This window comes from Fundulus heteroclitus, chromosome 8 (genome assembly GCF_011125445.2).
Source record: "Fundulus heteroclitus isolate FHET01 chromosome 8, MU-UCD_Fhet_4.1, whole genome shotgun sequence".
Lineage (NCBI taxonomy): Eukaryota > Metazoa > Chordata > Actinopteri > Cyprinodontiformes > Fundulidae > Fundulus > Fundulus heteroclitus.
The window spans coordinates 3,423,228-3,438,862 of record NC_046368.1 but is presented as its reverse complement, the minus strand read 5'-3'; the positions used below and the strand labels follow the sequence as shown (position 1 = coordinate 3,438,862).

Sequence of the window (15,635 nt, the reverse complement as noted above, 5' to 3'; positions counted from 1 at the left end):
AATCCTATTTACCTGCTCAAATCAAGGACCAATACATTCATTTCAAGAAAATGTGACTTATTTTTAGTTCCCTTTTGCAGTGCACTCACCGATCTCTTTGGCTGTTGGTAGCACCGCTGCCTTGCACGAGAAGGTCTTGGGTTTGAATCCCGGCCATGTTGGCATGGGCTCTCCCAGGGGTACTTTCTAAAAACACGCCTGTTGTATTGACTGGTCTCTGTGTGTTGTCACCACATGAGGAAACGGAGGCAGACACAGAAACGAGTGGAAAAGGTTCCGCAGACAGATGATCCTGAGGTTCTTCCATTCATCAGTGTCTCCTGGGGACGGTGTTTGTGAAAGTGTGCCTGACCTGCTCCTGATTTGGGGGGTATTCTTCACTAATTATACGCCGTGCTCCTGGGAGAGCTTCTCCATGCAGTCAGGTCACCTATTCCAGCTCCAGCTAATTGTGGTGTGTGCTTCCCTCTGAGGGATCATCCTGAACTATAACGCGTCCCGGGTGGGATGATGTGCATCCCTCAAACCTCATTACTGTGTTTGCTGCCCTGAAACCCTTCAGTTTATCATCCCCACAAACACACGGCGAGCGTTAAAAGCCCAGAGGAAGAGGAGCAGAGCAGGGATGGACGGCGTTCTTAAGCCGGGGAAGTTTCACACCTGAAACTGTGTCATCGCAGTTCTTCCTCCTCGCCTGCCTCCCTCCCCCCCCGGCCGTCTCTCTGCTCTGCAGGAATCCAGTCCTGCTGGCAGAAGGTGAGGCTCGTCTCTGCTTCCCAGCCTCACTTTGGAGGAAGGCTCCCAGCGTCGCCTCAGCTGCCGCTCACATCATCGACTCTGAAACATCAGGTAGGTTTTCCTCTGCTTCACAGCCATGAACCTGGATTAACTCAGATCTGGATTAACTCAGATCTGGATTAACTCAGATCTGATCCTCTGGAAGACGGGAGAGATGCAGATCATCATCATCATCATCAGCTTCTCAGAGTTTTCATTTTGGATCTAATAGACTTCAACCTTTAGATCAAACTGATTAAATTGAGCTTAACTGGGCGACAGATTTATTTAATGAACCTTGTGGGACACTTTGGGGTGAAGATGAAAGTTTTCTGTCATGCAGGTTCCATCTGAATTACTCTGGTTCTGAAGAATAACCAGAAACAGACCAAATCTTAAATGTTTTTAATCTCTTTGGATTTTAACATTTTTCTGCCGTCATCCCAGCCGGAACGTAGAATTTAAATATTCAGAGAAAATATCACAGGAAAATTAAGAGGAAGTTTCTCATTATTAACTACATTTACTAATAAATCATGTGATGCGATCAAATGTCATATAAATGCTGATTTTTCTGTTTTTTTTTGTCACATTTAAATGTTTTTGTTCAGGTAAAGGTTCATATCAGCCAAACCTGATTTTACATCATTATTTAATTTATTAAGGGAGCAGATCTACCCAGAACAACCTGCCTGTAAGTGGAAAAGTAATGAACCTCTGACCATAATAACTGGACAGCTGGTTCTGATTCTTTAACATCACTGCAGAGGAACTGGAACCCGCTCTGCTTCACTGAATAGTTTTAATTCAGTTGAAGGTCTTGACACGCTGCCTAAATACGATTTATGTCCAGACTTTGACTAGGCCGATCCAAAATCTTAATCTTTTAGCCATCCAGAGGAAGACTTGCTTTGGATTATTGTGCTGCTTCATAGCCCTGGTGGTTCTATCTGGGAAGGTTCTCCACTGTTCCATGTTCTCTCCATTAGTGGATCGTGGTTCTCGCTCTGGTTCCCTGGAGTCCCAAAGCTTTAGAGATGGTTCTGCAACACATTCCAGACTGACTGATGCCTTTACATGGAGGCGTGATGTGTTTGAGCTCTGTGGGCCTGCTTCATGCTGCCACACGGGTTCTGTTTGGTTCTACGGGTCAGATACTGAGATATGAGACAAACTGAACTAAAATATCAGGTTAATCACAGTTATTTCACCATTTAATGAAGAGTTATTACTTTTTCACAGACAACCAGGTTGATTTGGAATGAGATGAAATCATCAATTAACATCTGCGTTTTAGTATTTACTCAGTTTATCTTTGTCTGATACAAACAAAGAGGTTTAATAACCTGAAATAAAAACTTTACAGCAGCAGAAATGAAGCTCAGCGATGAAACTGGAGCCATTTTTATTCATTAAACGGTGCTTCTGTGGTTTTTAGCAACATTGCATGAAAGTGAAGTTGGTTGTCCTGCTGCCTCACAGGAAGAAGGTCTCGGGTTTGAATCCCGACTGAAGCTCTTGCTGCACAGAGTTTGTGTTGCTTTTAGTTGTGTGTGATTGACTGAGGCGCTCTCCACACTGCAAAAAAGGAGCGAAAAGTAAGTAAAACTTTCTTGAAATTAGTTTATTTGTCCTTGATTTGAGAAGGTAAATACGATTATCAGCCAATGGAATAAGTATTTTTACCCCTAAAATAAGATAATTAGATAAACTGCACTTGAAATAATTCAATTCAATTCAATTTTATTTATATAGCGCCAAATCATGAAACATGTCATCTCAAGGCACTTTACAAAGTCAAGTTCAATCATAGCTCTGATATATGATGGAGCTTGATTATTAAGGGCTTTATACGTTAGAAGGAGAATTTTAAATTCTATTCTTGATTTAACAGGAAGCCAATGAAGGGAAGCTAAAATAGAAGAAATATGATCCCTCTTGTTGATTTTCATCAGAACTCTTGCTGCAGCATTTTGGATCAGCTGAAGGCTTTGAACTGCATTTTGTGGACTTCCTGATAGTAAAGAATTACAATAGTCCAGCCTTGAAGTAACAAATGCATGGACCAGTTTTTCAGCATCACTCCTGGACAGAATGTTTCTAATTCTGGCTCAATAAGATGATGGAGATGAACTGTTCTTATTTTAAGTGCAAAAATCTTATTCCATTGGCAGATAATCTTATTTACCAGCTCAGATCAAGGACAAATACACTAATTTCAAGAAGATTTTACTTACTTTTAGTTCCTTTTTACAGTCCAGGTGTGCCTCCACCACCGCAGGTAAGAGCGGAGCAGAGCCACAGCCCCGCGCTGTTGTCTACAGCCGACCCGTTTAAGGTTCTGGACCATCGGCAGCTGCTGGGGAAGCAGGTCCAGACTGAGATGTTTCAGGTTACCTTGAGGGAAAAGCTCATCCCTGCTTCATGTGTGTGAGCAGGATGCAGCGCATCAGGGAAAGCATCCACATCCGCACCATGAAGGCCAAGAGGAAAGTGGAGGAGATCTCCAAAGAGGACGTCCAGGCCTTCCTGAAGAAGAACGCCTTCGTTCTCTTCACAGTGGGAGCGGTGGTTGTAGGTGAGCCTCAGCAGTCCGGCTTCAGGCTGTTGCTGATGAAGAGGAGAATCAGCGATGCTCTCTGTGCAGGAATCATCCTGGGCTTCGCTCTGCGCCCGTACAAGATGAGCTACCGGGAGGTGAAGTACTTCTCCTTTCCTGGAGAGGTTCTGATGAGGATGCTGCAGATGCTGGTCCTGCCTCTGCTCGTCTCCAGCCTGATAACAGGTGAGGCTCACGGCTCGGTCACTTTTCCATGTGGTGCTGCAGATATACGGAGGAGTGAGTACAGATTTAGAGATCAACCAACTCCTCCAAGATAACTGGGGCAACAAGGAATGTTAAATAAAAATATGAATGTTTAATTTACAGTCACGTTAAATTGGTGTAATATGGATAAAATGTGGTTCTGCTTGTTAAATTTGAGCAGCGGAGGTTCATTGAGAGTTAAAACTAGAGTTTTAAAGTGAAACTAATCAGCGAGGAAGAAGTGATGAAGGTTGAAACATCTTCATGAAGTCCAGTTATCTTCTGTTTGGAGACATTTTTCTGAAACAATCTATTTCCTATTGTTTGTCTAAAAAAGAGAGACGATAAAAACCTGGGTAGGAAAATGTTTTGTAAAAAAAGCTTTAGAATAAAATCATCAGCAACAGTAAAATGTTATACATAAAGCCTTTATTAGAGAATATTTAATCAGAGGGGAAATAATCCCACGTTAACTTTAGATTAGAAATGTTTTCATTAAATGAAAGTCAGTCCATCAGTCCATATTTCCAAGAGTTTACCAGAGGGACGTCCTTTCTTTCTCCGACCCATCAGACATAAAATCTCCAGCATTTCACCTTCAAAGCTTTGTGTGATGCCAGAAATACATACAGAGGTTCTGCAGGAAGGACAGACGTTTAGATTAATGCATCGTCTGCATAGAAATAAAAACTGTAAAATGACTCGAGGATGAAACAAACCAGGCTTTATTAGAAGGTCTCCTCTGTTATGTAAAGGCAGAACATCTGGGGCTCTTCAGTTTACGGCTTAAATAAGAATTATGTGCGATAATTTCAACAGTAATATCTAAACTGTTCAGATCCGGGTTATCTGGACCTGTAAGGATTGTTTTTGTTGGACTTGAGGGACTGAGATGGGATTAAAACAAATCTGGAGACGGAAAAATAAAAGACTTGGACTCGTGGTCTGAGTCCTGGTTCCAGTTTTTATCTGATAAAGAGTGAAGCCGGTCTGTGAGCTCCAGGCTGCAGGTTCTACTGTGTTCTACTGAAGCCATGAGGTTTATTATCAGCCGGCGGTGCTGGTGGGTTATTATGGGATGGCTCACATTAATCTGCTCATGTTAGCTTCATCAAAACGACCACATGGATGTCGCTCCATCTGAAGGCTGAACTAGAAGACTTTGGATCATTTCAGAACAAAATAAATGTAACTTTCTTTCAATGCTAAGCTAGCTGCTTGTTATGGGAATATTATTCTAAAGTCACTTTGGCTTAATGCCACTCAGACATGTGAGCACGGCCCGCCGACTGCAAGGCCTAACGCTGTGCAGGATGATGATTATTATCTCTGTTTTGTCTCAGGCCAAGGCCACTGTGGAGTATTATGGAGAGCCGTAAGGAGGAGGGACAGAGACAGGCAGACAGACAGACAGGCAGACAGACAGGCAGACAGACAGACAGACTGCAGAGGGACCGTGGGGTGTGATTACTTTCCATCCATGTGATCTCTGCTCTGTTTCTCAATAAAAGCGCTGGATCTTCATCACTCCACCGTCTCCTTATTCTATAACTCTAGGAAGTCAGTTATTGTTATTGTTTAGAACTCCGATCACACTGTTACACACTGAAATATTAAAATAAAAGCACTTCCTTTTCCGTTCACCCGTTCCTTATGTTGTCATTTATTCCTTAAAATTAAGCAGCTTCACTATTTAGAACTGAGAACGATGGTTTTGAGTGTAGATATAGAATATCTATGTAGAAATAGTTTCCAGATATTAAAACTTCTCCAGATTTAGTGCGATTTAAAATGATGTCGTGGAAAATATGAAGACGTTATAAACAGCTGTTAACTCATTACAAAGACAAGAAGAGCAGAAATTTAACATTAACAGGTTTTAATCTCTTTCTGTTATTTTTCTTCAGAGCATAATTAATTATTCTAAAGGAAAAATGTTTTACATTTGATACATTTTCAACATAGCTGCCATTAGGAGATTTTTTGGATTATAAATTAAATTTTAAGTACCTACAGGTTTGGATCCACAGCAGAGTCAGGGAGGAGCTGGATGTTCATGTTTATTTCAGTATTTAGAGACTAAAGACTTGATTGGGAGAAATGAGCTGTAAAAATGTCAGGTGGAAGAGTCTGGGTCACATCTGGGGAAAAATCTATGGATAAATTGTTAAGTTAAAGTATTTTTTTATTTCAGTTTGTGACTGTAAGGTCTTAAAATGATGCAGCTGTTAATCATCTGCTGGCTGTAATAAATGTTGACACCTTTGTTATCAGGGATGGCAGCTCTGGACAGCAAAGCGTCAGGAAAGATGGGCATGAGAGCGGTGATTTACTACATGACCACCACCATCATCGCGGTCTTCATCGGGATCATCATCGTCCTCATCATCCATCCAGGAAAAGGCTCCAAAGCCGAGTTTGGGAAACAGCAGACCATCGAGCAAGTCAGCCCCGCTGACGCCTTCCTGGATCTGATCAGGTGGACCTTAGAGACGGTTAAAGTTTCACTGCTTCCAGTGAAATCCATCCCTAAATCTGTTACTGTCTGTGTTCATTTCAGAAATATGTTCCCGCCTAACCTGGTCCAGGCCTGCACCCAGCAGGTCAGTCTCTGTTCCTCTGCTACACATCCAGGTCCAAACCAACCAGTAACTGTCTGCAGATTTTAAATATTTACAGTGAAAATGCTTATATTTAGTTATCTTTCATGTCTGCTGAGGCTCTTTGCTCCAAATGATGAATAATTAAGCAGAAAAAGTTTCCTAAACTCGACACGCAACAGAGAATAGTTTGATCCGGGATCTTTGTTCCTGGCAGCCGGTCACAGAGATGCAGTTTGTTCCCTGTTCATGACCTGACTCCACTAAAACACTGAAAGGGAAATGTTTTGTAAAACAAAAAAGCTTTAGATTAATGCATCATCTGCATAGAAAGGAAGTTCAGCCTGAATGTATTTGTGTAAATCATTTATAAAATGAAAAATAAAACAGGAGCCAACACACAGCCTTGAGGAACGCCTGCAGGTTTCTTCAGGAACGTCTGATTTGTGTCTTTCCATCTGAGCCCTGCCTGTTGAAAAGTTTTCAAACCATTTCAAAGCGAAAGCAAATATTTTTCATTTAGTCTCAGATGCACTGAGTCAAACTGTTGTTAAAGATTAAAAAAATCAGGCGACTCAGCACCAATAAGACCAGCAGCAGTGAGATCTCTCCTAAAACCGTGGAGCCGGTCTTTAAGCTTCAGGCTGCAGGTTCTACTGTGAAACCATGAAGCGGATTATTAACAGGCGGATTAAACATTAAAAACTCCAGACAGAAAACAGGATTTTAGCTCCAACAACGCTCGTTTACCCTCTGAATGATCAGAAGAAGGAAGATCTTCTCTGCTGAAGACGAAAATCTGAGCAGATGGTCCATCAGAAGGTGTCTGGGTCACCACAGACGTTTAAAGACGTCGTGGAACGCTCTAACCTTTCTGGGTTTGGGTTGAGCTCCACCACGGCTGGCCACCTTCGTGGTTCTTCGCCTGTTCTCCAGTGTGAGATTCAGATCCGTGGAACTGACAACAACCCTGGATTCTCCTCTGTTTCCACAGTTTAAGACCAGATACGGGAAGCGGAAGGTCCAGGTGACGATCACGGTCAACGACACCATCTTCAACTCCACCAACGCCACCCAGGAGGTGATGGAGATCACCAGGGAGGAGGTGATCCCGGTACCGGGTCAGGTCAACGGCGTCAACGCTCTGGGGCTGGTGGTCTTCTCCATGTGCTTTGGTCTGATAATCGGCAACATGAAGGAGCGGGGCCAGCTGCTCAGGGACTTCTTCGACAGCCTCAACGACGCCATCATGAGCCTGGTGGCCATCATCATGTGGTAAAAGCTCCTGATCTGCTTCACTGGTGGCTTTGAACACCTGCTGCTCTTCATACCTGCAGTGAGACCTCTTCCTCCTGCAGGTACGCTCCCATCGGCATCCTGTTCCTGATAGCAGGGAAGATCGTGGAGATGGATGACCTGACGCAGATGGGCGGTCAGCTGGGCATGTACACCATCACGGTCATCATCGGCCTGATGATTCACGGCGTTCTCATTCTGCCCATGCTCTACTTCGTCATCACTCGACAGAATCCCTTCATCTTCATCGCTGGGCTCTTACAAGCTCTGGTCACAGCTTTGGGAACCTCCTCCAGGTGAGTCGTCTGCAGCACAACGCAGCAGGAAATGACACCTGTCCACGCCATGAAGCTCAGAGAGACGAGGGCTCCACCTCAGTTAGCGGTTAACGGCCAAAGATCATAACCCTGAACCAGTCTGACTGCTGGAAAGCTTGAAGGTTAAAGTCTCTTCTCTCCAGAACCAAGATGGCAGCAGGACTGAGGTCAGCAGAGCTGCTCCTGGAGGAAGACCAGAGATGATGGACCATGATGGAGGAACATCATTAACCTTTAACTAGACCTCCATGATTTACAAAAAAAATAGTTTTCTCACTAAGTTACTCGTTTTTTAAATAATATTAATTTCTTATAATGATTCTTCTGTCAGGTTAATTGTTTTTTTTTCTGGGCTCTTGCATGTAACTGATGTTTTTATACCGATACTCAGCAATGAATTGACGGGGTTACTTCAATTCAATTTCAGTTTTATTTATAAACACACGTCATCATCAAGGTTCTTTCCAGAGTCAGACTCCATCAGATCCTCCAGGTTGGTGAGAAAGTTTCCTCTCTAAGGAAACCCAGCAGGTTGCATCAAGTCTCTCCAAGCAGCATTCACTCCTCCTGAAAGAGCGTAGAGCCACAGTGGACAGTCGTCTGCATTGTTGATGGCTTTGCAGCAATCCCTCATACTGAGCATGCATGAAGCGACAGTGGAGAGGAAAACTCCCCTTTAACAGGGAGGAGAACCTCCAGCAGAACCAGAACCAGGCTCAGTGTGAACGCTCATCTGCCTCCACCCACTGGGGCTTAGAGAAGACAGAGCAGAGACACAGAAAGCTCAGAAGCTCACATTGACCCAGGAGTACTTTCTATGTTAGAGAAGACAGAGCAGAGACACAGAAAGCTCAGAAGCTCACATTGACCCAGGAGTACTTTCTATGTTAGATGGTAATAGAGGATGATCTGCCTCCCCTGATGATGTCACAGCTAACAGAACGCCAGACCAGGTGTACCTTCTATGAAGAGAAAAATGACAGAGAACAAAAAGTTAAAAGCTGAAATAACAACAAACAATGCAGATTGGAGAGCAGTAGGAGAACTCAGCAGAGAGAGAGAAATAGACCCTGATGTCCTCCAGCAGCCTAAGCCTATAGCAGCATAACTATAGAGGTAGCTCAGGGTAACATGAGCCACTCTGACTAGAAGCTTTGTCACAAAGGAAAGTTTTAAGATTAGTCTTAAAAGTAGACGGGGTGTCTGCCTCACGCACCAAAACTGGGAGTTGGTTCCACAGGAGAGGAGCCTGATAGCTAAAGGATCTGCCTCCCATTCTACTTTTAGAGACATGTATACAAATATATTAGAAAACTAAATATGCCTTAAAACCCAGTCTGAGAAATCTAGATCTTAAAATGTAACATTGATTTAACTACGTTTAATTTTTTTAAAGGCCTTTAGACCCTTCAGAAATCCTTCTAGAGGTAAATGTGAGGCCGTCTGTCCCACATCTACAGCTCGGCCCAAACTGGGTCATCAACAGGACAGTGATGTCAAACACAGCTGAGAAATAAAAGAACCAAGACGCTGCGATGACCCGTTAACAGCAGCAGAACCGACCCTAAAGTGTTTCCTGTTTCTGCTGGATGTCTTCCATGTTGTCGTCCCTCAGCTCTGCTACGCTGCCCGTCACGTTTAAATGTCTGGAGGAGAACAACAAGATCGACAAGCGCATCACGCGGTTCATCCTGCCGGTCGGCGCCACCATCAACATGGATGGAACGGCGCTGTACGAGGCGCTGGCGGCCATCTTCATCGCCCAGGTCAACAACATGGAGATGAACTTTGGTCAGATCATCACCATCAGGTAAGCTGGAACCCAAACGGCCGTTTCCCGCCGTGACGCAGCAACACTCACCGCTCTGCATGTCTGCCTCCTGAACGCGAAGCATCACAGCGACCGCCGCCAGCATCGGCGCCGCGGGGATCCCACAGGCGGGCCTGGTCACCATGGTCATCGTCCTGACCTCTGTTGGGCTTCCTACCGATGACATCACGCTCATCATCGCAGTTGATTGGTTCCTGTGAGTACCGCTCCAGTTAGGCCTACGTCGGCACGGCAGGGCTCACTAATTAATCAGTTTGGTTCGTTAACGAGCCTAAAGGACTGTTAGGCGTTCAGATTGATCGCATCATGATGGCGTTCACGTCTCTGACTGAACAGGAAGCACCGGCGTTATTTTAAAGGTCAGAAGCAGCTCTAGATCCTCCACCCAGTGACACACTTCTCCCTCCTCCCCAGAGTCTCGTGCTACATCCTCCCTGTTGTATTGAATATTTTTGCAATGAGTTTTAACATAGAAACATAATTAGGTTTCCCAAATTAATCGTTTCAATTAGAATACCCTAACCAGAAATGACTTGGCTAACTGGGGTAATAGGAAAAAACGCTTCTCTCCTTCAACTGGGATGATGGTCCAAATATGATGGCTGTCTACGCCGAGGTTCAGGAGGACGTTCTTCTCAGAGAATATGTAGCGACCAGCAGCCTAGCTTTATTTGTTAGAAAGAAATTAAAGATTTGTGAAGGTTAGCAATAAGCTAATTTTATTCACATCAAGCTCTATTCTTGTTCTGTCAATAAAATCCAACTAATCTAATTTATTTTACTCAACAGATGACCGTTTAGACAATAAGCTAAATTTACCTGCAAATAATTGTAGATTGTAGATTGTAGCCATTAGCTATATGTTAAAATAATTACAGTTGTGCAAAGTGTGTGTTACAAAATTGCAAATTGGGTGCAAAGCAGTGTTTGTTTTTAGTTTTGTGAACTCAGTGAGTGGATTTGCTCTAAGTATTAATAGTTTTAGAAATTGTGCTATAAGAATCAAGGTTGTGTTTAAGCATTCAGAAAAAACTGTAACTTAACATGGAGTGATGCATAGACAACAAATACCAGAATAGGTTTCAGAACCTTTTCTTTTTTATTATTTTAAATAATTTATTACACACTCAAAGTTAGGACTGTGCAAAAACACTCTTAACCATCTGTAAGGACACTTAGGTAAAGTATAACTAATAAACTGGATTAACCCTCTACAAACAAAAGTGCTTTTATGAATACCATTACAAAATTAAAAGTTTGAAGTTCTTGTAGTTCTATCTAATAAAAGATGAACTGCTGTTTAAGGTATTTCTATTAACCTTCAAAATTGACGCAGCATTAAAATTTGACTCGTTTGGACTTCCTAATGGCAAATTCGTTGATGACACCGCTTCCATGCCAGGATGGTCTGTGCCAGGGATTTCTCCATCCATCTCCTCTCTGGCTTCTTCCATCTTAGCAACAACCAAGCCGATTTCCTGGCAACAGATGCACTCTCTCACAGAATCCATTATTGGCAGTGAGAACAGGAACACCTAAAAAATAAGATTGATTAATTGTATATTTGTATATTAATTACACACCATAACTGATTTGCTAAATTCACTATTTATGCATTTAAAATAAATAAAGTGAAGAACCCTCAGGAAGTCTCTGTAGGTCGTTACCACTTCATGTTTCCTTTAATTAACGTGGAAAATAACTGATCTTTTTAAAGAGTGACCTGACCAAGACAGCTGCATTATGCAGCCTGCATAAAACGTACAACAAATCTAAACCAGATAAAAAAACAACCAGAAGGTGTCACAGAATTAAACATTAGGGCAGGTAGGGAGGCCAAATGATCTGATGTCTCTGTCCTTTAACTGATTTGAGATTCTAAAATAAAAATAAGAATAAATGTTAAGGAGAAAACAGCATCCTAGTTGTACCAACACATCTTTCAAAACTCTAGAATTATTAACTTAACATTAATTGAATGATTGTTGGTTAAGGTGTTAATGTGTAGCTTACTCTCTGATTTTAACTCAGTAAGTTCATATTTCATCTCCTGGAGCGTTCTTTGCCTCAGATGTTCCTCTCTGACCCAGGGACCGTCTGCGGACCACCACCAACGTTCTGGGGGACTCGATCGGAGCCGGGATCGTGGAGTTCCTGTCCCGACACGAGCTGCGCAGCAAAGACGTGGAGATGGGGAACTCTGTGTTGGAGGAGAAGGAGCGGAAGAAGCCTTACAAGCTCATCTCCCAGGACAGCGACTTGGAGAACGACAGACGCACCCACAGCGAGTCCAACATGTAGTCCCACCTTCTGCTGAACGCACAACCTAAAGTTCTGGTTCTGTCCTTAACGTTCTAACGTCATCCCATCATAAACACGTTTTATTCATCCCAGGTGATAAAAATAAAAACATTATTGTCTTTTATCTGAAGTAGAGCCGCTAGATTCTGTTTAAATGTTTCTAACGTTAACTTCACTCATTCCTGCATGAGCTGATTGGACTTTATGTTACAGCTAATGTTAAATTATGGGTTAAAAGGTAAAACCCTTTCATGTAAAAGTTGGAAAAAAAGGGAAGAAATCACATCTATGGCTTTAAAAATCACTTTTTTACCATTGATTGTAATGTTGTAGTTAAAGTTCTGGGTCTGAACATCTGGGACATTTTTGAAAGGTGGATCCGAGCTGAGGCCTTTTTACGCGCCCTGAACTACCAGAGCATGTAGATCTGCTGCATGATGAACGATAATAAATGGGATTATTTGTGAAAACATTCGTCTGTTTGGTTAATTCTAAAAAAATAAATACAGTAAAATAAAGAAAATAAAACTTTTTCCTTTTCTGTCTCATCAGCTGAAAGCAATAAAAGTGATTTGATGAAAAATCTCTTTATTTATTTAGCGAAAACAACCTAGTCTCAATGAACTGATCGAACGAGGGAACTCTTCTCTTTCTCCAACCACCGCTGGTCCTCCTGGTTCTTCCTGGTGTTCTTGCAGAGAACAGACGGGCCTTGAATCCAGAACTTCAGATCTCTGTTCAGCCATGAACCACCTTCTGGTCCATCCTGCCATCGCTTCAGAGAGAAGCACCAAGATGGACCAGGAGGGAGCAGTCTACCCTCTCTGGTGAGATCCTGAAGTCTCCAAACCAGAAAACCCGTCCCGCTATGACCGTACCGTTTGGGCCGGGCCTTTGGACTTAAATGTTCGTCCCAGCTGTTAAAAAGCATTTCATGTTCTCTTGGTGCTGAATGTGTCTCATGGTGCAGCTCCGAGGCTCCAAGGTGGACCTGGGGCTTTCCTCCGTCCAAAGGTCCATTCCTGATGATTTGATGATGATCTGGAGATCTGGAGACCAAGCCTGTGTAGCTGTGAATAATTTCCACACCACCTGGAGTAGCTGCTGCCACTCGGCACTGCGATCCAACCACAGACCTCAGTGGGTTTTGTTGAGATTTATGTGGCCGACGGCACAAAGTGGCCCATTATGGTGAAGTTAACGAAAAACAATTCATGGTTTTTAGCATTTTGCAGATAGAGATCTGGAGAGTGCGGCATGCTTTTTTTTTATTCCACCCGTCTGAATCAAGGCCTTATAGAACCAACTTTGGTTGCAGTCCGAGCTGCAGGTCTTTGGACATTTCCACCAGCTTTGCTCATTTACAGACTTAAAGCTTCATTAATTTTCTCTCTGTAAAACAGCCTAAACGGAGCCAGACATGGACTGGATCATCCAGAACATGATCCTCCTAAGTGCTTCAGCAGAACGCAGCCAGACTTCTTCGCTTGTAGCGTGAAAACTTTTATCTTCTCATTCAACAAGATTCTGCAGTTCTAACATTCCTGGGAGTATCAAGTTTGTAGGTCGAGATCCGTTAAAATCAAGAACCAGTTCTGGTTTGTTTTCAATCATTTTCAGGACCTACAGCCATCTGCTACCAACCGGACTCCAGAGGAACCTCTGAGGCCGGCTGTAGGACAATGGTTCTGGTCTGTGTCTGTGGTCCTATTGGGATACACTGGTGGCTGGTGTGCCGTTCTAACCTGGCACAACTAGCCTGGTACAACTAGCCTGGTACAACTAGCCTGGTACAACTAGCTTGGTACAGCTAGCTTGGTACAACTAGCCTGGTACAAGTAGCCTGGTACAACTAGCCTGGCACAACTAACCTGGTACAACTAGCCTGGTAAACTAGCTTGGTACAGCTAGCTTGGTACAACTAGCCTGGTACAAGTAGCCTGGTACAACTAGCCTGGCAAAACTAGCCTGGTACAACTAGCCTGGTACAACTAGCTTGGTACAACTAGCCTGGTACAACTAGCCTGGTAAACTAGCCTGGTACAACTAGGCTGGCAAAACTAGCCTGGTACAACTAGGCTGGCACAACTAGCCTGGTAAACTAGCCTGGCAAAACTAGCCTGGTACAACTAGCCTGGTACAACTAGCTTGGTACAACTAGCCTGGTACAACTAGCCTGGTAAACTAGCCTGGTACAACTAGGCTGGTACAACTAGCCTGGTACAACTAGCCTGGCAAAACTAGCCTGGTACAACTAGGCTGGCACAACTAGCCTGGTACAACTAGGCTGGCACAACTAGCCTGGTACAACTAGCCTGGTACAACTGGGCTGGCACAACTTGCCGTAGTACAACTAGCTTGGTACAACTAGCCTGGTACAACTAGCTTGGTACAACTAGCCTGGTACAACTAGCCTGGTATAGTCTGATTTCAAAGGCGGGATCAACAGGGTCAGAGTCATCAGGATAGAACCAGTCAGATAACTGCAGATGAGACAGAAGAAGCTCCCAGTGACGCGCTCTGTTTTTGTCATCCATAGTCCGTGAAACATGTCAGCCATGGAGCAAACTCTCCAGGGAACAATGTTTTGACATTTTGTCTAAGACATCAGAGGATGCACGCTGCACTCACATGTAGGCAACGAGCAACATAAATCTGCGTATGTACCTTGACTGTTATGGCTACAGAAAAGTGCTGCTGCATTGTGGGTAATCCTGGCGCCGAGAGCATCGATTGGTAAAGTCCCGCCTCCTGCGCTGTGATTGACCGGACCTCATCTCAACATCCTGACAGTTCACAAACTGGAACCAAACTTCAGGTTTATGGTGCTACAGGACCTGTCGTTGCATCATCCATCCCTCTGGTTCCGTCCAGGTCTTTCCTGGATTATCCGTGGTTCTGACGGACCTTGATTGGAGGCTCTGCTCTGTGGCCCTGATTGGACGCGCAGATCTATTCCTGCTTTAATCTCAGGGGATAAAAACCACAACATCCTTAATGAAGCTCATGAGCACGCAGTTTTAATTCTGTGTGACCTTTGGGTTGGAGACAAGTCCAAGTTACTGAATGTGAGAAGAGTCTAAGTTTAGAGATGGTTCTGGTGTTGGCTAATTGATTCTCTCTGGATGATGAGCGCTCTTTCTGAAGGCTGCGTGTTGAATTAACGGATCTTTTTTAGGCAGAGATGGCCACGACCTCAGCTGCCCTCCATCAATCAGCCGTTTGTGGTCCAGCAGAGAGACAGAGGCGGCTATTGAGCGAGAGGCATGTGACGGGACGCGTGGGTCCGCTCAGCAGCAACCAAAGGGCTTTCCTCAGCAAGAAACCACAAAAATCTGAGACAGGAAACATGCTGGAGCCGCCATTTATAAATGTGGTTATTATTCAGCAATAACTTTTCTTAAATAACCCAGAAATACGGATATTAACCTTTATTTTTTTTTATAAAATCAGAAAAATCGACCTTGTTTAGCCCAACGTCTCAGTCCAACCCAGTCCCAACAAATAAGACCTTTTATTTCTGGTGGCTCCTGATACAGAGCTGTAAAAAATATTTACACCCCTAGACACCTTCTGTTGTTGTTTTCTTTGTCTTTAAATGCTAATTTAGTTGATCAAGTCAGGAAACAGACTAGATCTGAGGTGCTGCTTCAGGAACCGGACCATTTGCTCTTCTACTGATGAGTTCTGCTCTTCAGTAGAAGATC

General features: G+C 43.5%; 1 protein-coding gene across 1 annotated transcript; it reads left to right on the top strand.

Moving 5' to 3' along the window:
• Positions 1–126: 126 nt before the first annotated feature.
• Positions 127–12,398, top strand: LOC105925858 (excitatory amino acid transporter 1). The gene is made up of 10 exons (XM_036139936.1): positions 127–849; positions 3,216–3,355; positions 3,425–3,562; positions 5,858–6,062; positions 6,144–6,186; positions 7,178–7,458; positions 7,542–7,775; positions 9,412–9,606; positions 9,689–9,823; positions 11,718–12,398. The coding sequence occupies exons 2-10, from the start codon at positions 3,217–3,219 to the stop codon at positions 11,926–11,928; spliced, it is 1,581 nt and encodes a 526-aa protein (XP_035995829.1). The 5' UTR covers positions 127–849; position 3,216; the 3' UTR covers positions 11,929–12,398.
• Positions 12,399–15,635: the final 3,237 nt, after the last annotated feature.

Coding starts and splice junctions, on each gene's coding strand:
- LOC105925858 (XM_036139936.1), top strand. CDS start 3,217: ATGCAGCGCATCAGGGAAAGCATCCACATCCGCACCATGAAGGCCAAG. Junction 6,063..6,143: donor GCCTTCCTGGATCTGATCAG/GTGGACCTTAGA, acceptor TGTTCATTTCAG/AAATATGTTCCCGCCTAACC. Junction 7,459..7,541: donor CTGGTGGCCATCATCATGTG/GTAAAAGCTCCT, acceptor TTCCTCCTGCAG/GTACGCTCCCATCGGCATCC.